Raw genomic sequence first — 7,654 nt, 5'->3', positions numbered from 1 at the left:
GTGGATGTTTTGGGTGGGGCGGGGTGTGCGTGTCCAGAGTGGTGGGGGTGTGGATGTTTTGGGTGGGGCGGGGTGTGCGTGACCAGAGTGGTGGGGGTGTGGATGTTTTGGGTGGGGCGGGGTGCAGGTGTCCAGAGTGGTGGGGGTGTGGATGTTTTGGGTGGGGCGGGGTGTGCGTGTCCAGAGTGGTGGGGGTGTGGATGTTTTGGGTGGGGCGGGGTGTGCGTGTCCAGAGTGGTGGGGGTGTGGATGTTTTGGGTGGGGCGGGGTGAGCGTGTCCAGAGTGGTGGGGGTGTGGATGTTTTGGGTGGGGCGGGGTGCAGGTGTCCAGAGTGGTGGGGGTGTGGATGTTTTGGGGGGGGGGGGTGCAGGTGTCCAGAGTGGTGGGGGTGTGGATGTTTTGGGTGGGGCGGGGTGTGCGTGTCCAGAGTGGTGGGGGTGTGGATGTTTTGGGTGGGGCGGGGTGCAGGTGTCCAGAGTGGTGGGGGTGTGGATGTTTTGGGTGGGGCGGGGTGCAGGTGTCCAGAGTGGTGGGGGTGTGGATGTTTTGGGTGGGGCGGGGTGTGCGTGTCCAGTGTGGTGGGGGTGTGGATGTTTTGAGTGGGGCGGGGTGTGCGTGTCCAGAGTGGTGGGGGTGTGGATGTTTTGGGTGGGGCGGGGTGCAGGTGTCCAGAGTGGTGGGGGTGTGGATGTTTTGGGTGGGGCGGGGTGTGCGTGTCCAGAGTGGTGGGGGTGTGGATGTTTTGGGTGGGGCGGGGTGTGCGTGTCCAGAGTGGTGGGGGTGTGGATGTTTTGGGTGGGGCGGGGTGTGCGTGTCCAGAGTGGTGGGGGTGTGGATGTTTTGGGTGGGGCGGGGTGCAGGTGTCCAGAGTGGTGGGGGTGTGGATGTTTTGGGTGGGGCGGGGTGTGCGTGTCCAGAGCGGTGGGGGTGTTCTGGGTGAGGGTACAGGTGTAGAAGGGTTCCGGTCCTTTCGGTTACTTCTTGACCAGCTGGATGACATCCTCATCCTCCAGGACGTGGTCCTTGCCCACCTTCTGGGGGTTGTGCTTCACAGACAAGCCCCACACCAGAGCACTACAGGGAGAGAAAGTCACATCACGCACGTTTAGCTTATTTCGTTTAAAAAGTGCTTAACAGAAAACATACAAGTCCAAACACGGTGTGATACAGCAACTGGAATTTAAATTTTAAAAGGAAAAAGGTCTGCAGCACATGGCTGCAATGCGAGCGCTGCTCAAAGCGCAGGTCCCACTCACTATTTGAATTCCTTGATGAGGTTCTTGTGAATCTTCAGGCAGAAGTCCTCCACGGCCGTCTTCTGGTCCGGAAGCACGACGGGCGCCGTGTAGTCGGGCAGCTGGCCTTTGGGTTTGGTGTAACTGCAAGACGAATGTGCAAATAAACCCGACGAACCCCCACATTAATCCACCGTATAAATCCAAGTACTACAAGTATCACACACTTTGGCGTACAACCACTCTGTTATGGAGTCCACATAAATCACCCAGCCATTAGCGCTGAGAGCACTATGAAACCTTTAGGGGATGCGTGTAGCAAAGGCACACCGTGTGAGATTTAAAACAGGTGGGCAGCGGAGGAATATTCATTAATCTTTTAATTACTGATGAATCAGCAGTCGCACTTGAGAGAGCCATTTATAACTTTCACAAATTATCATAGACACTCCATATCAGAGGCCGTCTCTCCATTTGCTGTCCTGACACTGCCATCTGCTGGACTGCCAAGAAAGTGCCACTTTGCTGCATTGACCCAAATTAAATCATCACTGGCAAAAATGCAATAGCAAATACAGTACTGCAGTAATTTGCTAGTAGAATGTAATATATTATATTAGTAATAATATGGGTCACACCAAAAATTGTGATTAACAATTTTATAGCCTTTTTTTAAATTTAATTTTTTACTTTTACTAGCACTTTTTACCACTTCTTTTTTGTAGTAGTAAAAAAATTGCCACATCCACAGTTTTGGGCTTTCTCTGAAAGTCAAATGCGTCAAGGTGGGTGCCCTCATATTTGGCTTTGGCACTACATCCATGTTGTTCAGTTGATTGGTCTGCTGCCCACATCAAAATTTTACGGTCGTCAGCAAAGTGATAGTGTCGTACCATCAAGGAGCATGTGCACTCTCTCACTACTCTCTGCGCAAAGATTTGTCAAACAGCTCGATCGAAAACACTTATAAGCTATAACTAACGTGGTGAAACTGCATGGAAGGCAGTTCAATAATGTAAAGATACGCTAAAATTAATTTATAAGAATTCATATGTAAAGGGGAAAGCGCAAAACTTGACGTGACAATCGTGACAGCCCTAATCAATAATCGCAGTGTTGACGGCAGGCTTACATGCGCACGAGCTGCAGGTAGTCCCAGATCCTCTCCAGCAGGTCGTCGAAGTTCCAGCGGTGGTGAGCGGAGATGGGAACGCAGTGCGGGACCTTGTAGATGATGTCCAGCTCCTCGATGGAGATCTGGTCAATCTTATTCAGCACGTAGATGCAGGGGATGTACACTCTGCAGAGAGAGTGAGGGGGAGAGAGAGAGAAGGAACGGGTCGATGTCGGATCAGGAGGTGCGTGGTGAGGGTACATGAGAAGGACCAGGCTCCCATGTTTCAGAGGTCCATTAATAATTGGACAAAAGAGCTATGTGATGTAGACCATAAACCAGATGGAAAAACTCCGTTTTGCAGACACATTAGGCCTAGTCCTAACTAAATGAAATTTTGAATGATGATTCTCCATACAAAACTAAACTAAACTAGGACTAAGCTTAATCTGTGTCCATGAAACAGTTCCTAAACGTCCTCCTGGTGGCAGCGGATTTGGGCATGGTATCAGCACACACACATTAAGAGCTTTTGCACTCTGAAAGCTGAAAGCAGGAAAGAACGCTCAGCGATAACGCTAAGCTAGTGATATTCATGTCCTGATCGCATGCTGTTGCCCCTGAGGAGGGGGGCGTTTGGGGTACGTACCGGTTGCCCTCCACCACATCGATGAGGTCATCGGCTGTGCAGTCTCCGCGCAGCGTGATGTCGGCGTTGTGGATCTTGTACTCGGCGAGGATGCTCTTGACCGTGTCGCCGTCCAGTTCAGACTGGGCACACTGCCAGAGCAGAGGGGAGCCAGAAAGAGCAGTCTCTGGTTACCGACAAAATCTGCAACCGGTTGAGCTCCCTCTTTTGGTAAATGGTAAATGGTTGGCATTTATATAGCGCCTTTATCCAAAGCACTGTACAATGCACATTCACCCATTCATACACACACTCACACACCAACGGCGATTGGCTGCCATGCAAGGCACCGACCAGCTTGTCAGGAGCATTTAGGGGTTAGGTGTCTTGCTCAGGGACACTTCGACACAGCCCGGGCGGATTAGTTCTTTCTAAATTCCCCCCCAACCAATTCTGTCCCTCAGTTGATGGGTGCGTCCCCAAATCCTCCATTCATCTCTTCCCCCATACTGGGGGATAGGGGGAGGAGACCACTGGAGCAAAGGACAATACATTTTCACAGCTTTCTCCAGATTTAAGCAGAGTCTAGTTTCATTATGTGAGCATAAAAACTCCTCCCTCTGGTCAAAGGACCACAATGCATTGTTTATAGGGGGACAGATGCCTTACTCCAACATATTCTGTAAAAAATAAAAAATAAGAACAAAAAAAAAAGATGGCCATGATTTGCCAGGGCTAGGGGCTAGGGGCTAGAGAGAGGGAGAGGGAGAGAGAGAGAGAGAGGGAGAGAGAGAGAGAGAGAGGGAGGGAGGGAGGGAGGGAGGGAGGGAGGGAGGGAGAGAGAGAGAGAGAGAGGGAGAGAGAGAGTGGGAGGGAGGGAGAGAGAGAGTGGGAGGGAGGGAGGGAGGGAGAGAGAGAGTGGGAGGGAGGGAGGGAGAGAGAGGGATAGGCCCCCCTAATGCACAGTACCGTGGCGGTAAAGTTGATGCCACCCTTGTCTTTCTTCTTGAAGCCGATGTTGGGCGGGCTCTTGTTGAGGCGGATGCCGAAGCCCTCCAGCTCGTGCTCGATCAGCTTCTTATGCCCCAGAGGCTTCAGCACGTCCAGCACGATCAGGATCAGGTTGCAGGTTCGAGCCACTGTGCGACGGAAATCAGGCGTTACGCTACGCTGGCTACTACTGAAGCACAGCTGCCTCTCACACACATTAGTAGAGCACACAGCAAAAAATGCCTTAACATTAGCATTTTTAGTCTTGTAACTTGCAAGTACAAAATATTATCTTGTTTTAAGTTATGGTTTGGTCGACAATACAAATCCCTGGCTCTGCTGTTTGGTGGAAGGCAGACGCTAAAGCCATCCAGGCACATGAGCCAGCAGCAGTGCGTGATGGTATCAGTGATGATGTAGGTCCCGGGCATTACCTGCAATGACCTGCCGTCCTCTTCCTTTCCCGTCTTTGGCTCCCTCGATGATGCCAGGAAGGTCAAGCAGCTGGGAAAACAGAGCAGCATCACAACTTAGTAAATATTGTTGCTTTTGCGTCCTTTATTCTGAAATTCTTTTTGTTCACACGAGCTGTGGCAAAAGATTTCTGTAAATTTTAATACTGGATGAACATCGAACACAGGAAGTCGACTCTGGCTCCAGTTGACACATGACGCTGTCACTGAAAACTTGCCAGAACATTGACGGGTTAAGGTTCATGAGTGAAAGGGGTTATTTTACGATGAATCAGCCAAGTCAGCAGTACGTACACTCTACACTTAAAGGTTAGAGACAGTATTACGATGATCAACTCCTAAAGGTAATAGGCACTACAAAGAGCCCGCTGAAAGGTTGTGTTCTGTGGGAGTATACCTGGATCTTGGCTCCCTTGTAGCGGATGACCCCGGGGACGGTGGTGAGGGTGGTGAACTCGTACGCTGCCACCTCCGAGTACACGCCCGCCAGGTTGCTTAGCAGCGTGGACTTGCCAACGGACGGGAAACCCACAAACCCGATACGGGCGTCTCCAGTCTTCGCCACATCGAACCCTGCGAGTGCACGCAGCGGACAATGAGTGCGGTCACAGAGTGACAAAGTGTACTGTAATGGTCAGGGGACAGGGTTTCAGGTCTGATTCCAAGGTGGGGAAATTATATCAGACAAGTCTGGCAGCGTTGCACACAACTGGATGCACTCCTCTTCGTTTTCAGAAGTTGCCCTGGATCACCATGCAGCCTTATGTAATGATGCAGATTCGCATTAGAGTGTATTTTTGCTTCTGGTATATAGAAGCTGGGATGCATAGCCCCAGGTAAAAGCATGCTAAATTTCCATTTCAAGATTACTGCATAACTACCACATCTGTTGTGTGTTGGATCTGCTAAAGTTAAAGGTACACTTTTGAGATTTTTGTGTTAAAACATTGTTACAAGACCATTGTAAATCCCTTCCTATCATTGAAAAAGGCTCACTGACATGTTGACTCGCCCTCTGCCTGTGTTTATAGTCCTTCAATTCGGGTTTCAAAATATGCAGATGACAGACCAACTCTCTGTATCAAAACATTGTACAGCTGTACAATAATTTAAGCTCATTGGTTGAAAATGGGTTCTAATTGGTTCTAATCCGAAATGATTTACTGTACCTTTAACTTACAGAGTTCAGTCTGCGGAGCATTCCTTGTTTGGCATAGAGTAGGCTAGTCCAGCTAGCAAATGCTGAATGTTATAAGTGAAATTGGACTCACCTTCGCCGGGTCCACCGCCGCCGCCCCCTTTGGGTGTGATGAGTTCCCTCCTCAGCTTGGCCAGACGGGCCTTCAGCAGCCCGAGATGGTGAGCCGTGGCCTTGTTCTTCTGAGTGCGGGCCATCTGAAACACGCGTCAGCGATCAATCATAATGCGAACGAGCCACACGGTCACTGTTAAGAGCCATAACCGTCTCACCCCAGTCCTAATGAGAGGTACCTGAGGCTGTATGCAGAATCGCAGTCGATACACAGCGATAGAGACATCGTATACAGTGCAGTCCGTAAGCATTTTAACAGTGACACGTTTTCGCTCTGTACTCCAGTAAACAAAGTGCAGACCTTCAGCTTTGATGGTTTTTACATCCATATTGGGTGAACCATGTAGGAATTACAGCCCTTTTTATACATAGCCTCCCTAATTTAAGGGGACCAAAATTGGACAAATGAACACAAACAGAAATAAAGTCAGCATATTCAATATTTAATTGCAAATCCTTTGCAATCAATGGCTTCCTGAAGTCTATGGCCCATAGACATCACCAGATGTTGTGTATCTTCCCTGATGATGCTCTGACAGGCCTGTACAGCAGCCTTCTTCAGCTCTAGCTCATTTCTGGGGCTATGAAAACTGTTTGTGATCTGTTGAACTTGATCTTGTCACTTGGCAAATTTGTTTTTCAATATTTAATGGCTTACTACAGCAGCACCACTTGGTGCTTGACTTCCAAACTTCTAAGACTAGTACATATCTTGGTTCCAAACAGCCACAGGGAAAATTAAGTCAACAAATTGGCAAGCAGCACGATTTCGCATTTATGATGGGCATAGCTTTTTTTCCAATATAATGAATATATCGAAAACTAGAAAGAAAATTGTCAGACAACACGTTTTTTTTTTAAACTAAAATCGAGACAAACCCCAATTTCCACCTCCTCGTTTTAAGAGCCAATATATATGGTTACAATTCCTACACTGTTCACTCAATTCAACAAAAAAGAGCAAACAAACAAAATGAATAAACGTTACTTTTATTTTATCATCTTAAACTAACTATCATAAACTCACAAACGCGTTGATGCCCCGAGACAAGACATTGTGAACCCAGCAGGAGTATCCAATCCAAACCACACTAGCTAAAATTAACTCACAGTATTCATTAATTAAAAAGTAAGGGAAACGCCACTGGGACTCTGCTGACAAATTCCATGTTTAGCCATGACAACCTTTGTAAGCTAACTTGTTGCTTACGTCATGAAAAATTGTTAATATTGCAAACCAGCCTCGAGCCATTGCTTTCAACTTATTAACATTAGATGTCTGCTGAATAAACCGCGGGTAGAACAACTGATTGCATGACGAGTCAACGAATGTACCTAACCAGTGAACTAGCTAGCGATGTTAGCCGAGCAGAATCAGCAAATAACGTTTTTACGCTTCGCTACCAGGCACATCACTACTAGTAACAAAATCGTTGCTTGTCTCTAGTCAGGACTTTAGTTATCGTTAAATGAAGCTCAGAAGACAAATCCACACGGAGCGTAAAAAGGCTCAATTTGTGACAGTTAGCTAGTTTCCCAGCTAATGTTTCCTTGCGATCATGCATGATAGGCTACTTCACCATACCTCCGACTCGATTTCCGCAATTTTTGCAAGCAAACTCATTTTCCTCGTGTAGTGATATTCGGCTGAAAATTGTTCGCTGGCAAAGAAGTAGCTATATGTATTTTTTATTTTACTTAATCACAGAGATCCAACGTGCTCCTCAGCGAGCCATCAAGTGGAACCAACCCGAACTCTCGCGAGGAGTACATCGTTTGACTAATCTTTTTTTCTGACAGCACCTCATGTGGCATGGCTGATTCACTGCAGCTTAAAGGCGTTGGCACGCAGCGCATTCGATTCATTCAATACTACAATTCAATACTACAATTCACTACTA

At 48.0% G+C, this 7,654-nt stretch overlaps 1 protein-coding gene across 1 annotated transcript; it reads right to left on the bottom strand.

Annotated features, from left to right (window-relative positions):
• Nucleotides 1-690: 690 nt before the first annotated feature.
• Nucleotides 691-7,527, bottom strand: drg1 (developmentally regulated GTP binding protein 1). The gene is made up of 9 exons (XM_061215811.1): nt 7,339-7,527; nt 5,713-5,836; nt 4,839-5,014; nt 4,403-4,472; nt 3,948-4,117; nt 3,000-3,130; nt 2,369-2,536; nt 1,258-1,380; nt 691-1,075 (listed from the first exon to the last, which is right to left on the bottom strand). The coding sequence occupies exons 1-9, from the start codon at nt 7,375-7,377 to the stop codon at nt 976-978; spliced, it is 1,101 nt and encodes a 366-aa protein (XP_061071795.1). The 5' UTR covers nt 7,378-7,527; the 3' UTR covers nt 691-975.
• Between the last annotated feature and the right edge of the window lie 127 nt (nt 7,528-7,654).

Source organism: Conger conger, chromosome 12 (genome assembly GCF_963514075.1).
Source record: "Conger conger chromosome 12, fConCon1.1, whole genome shotgun sequence".
In the NCBI taxonomy this organism is placed as follows: domain Eukaryota; kingdom Metazoa; phylum Chordata; class Actinopteri; order Anguilliformes; family Congridae; genus Conger; species Conger conger.
Note: the sequence above shows the minus strand (reverse complement) of the source record. Positions and strands in the feature narration are given on the sequence as shown.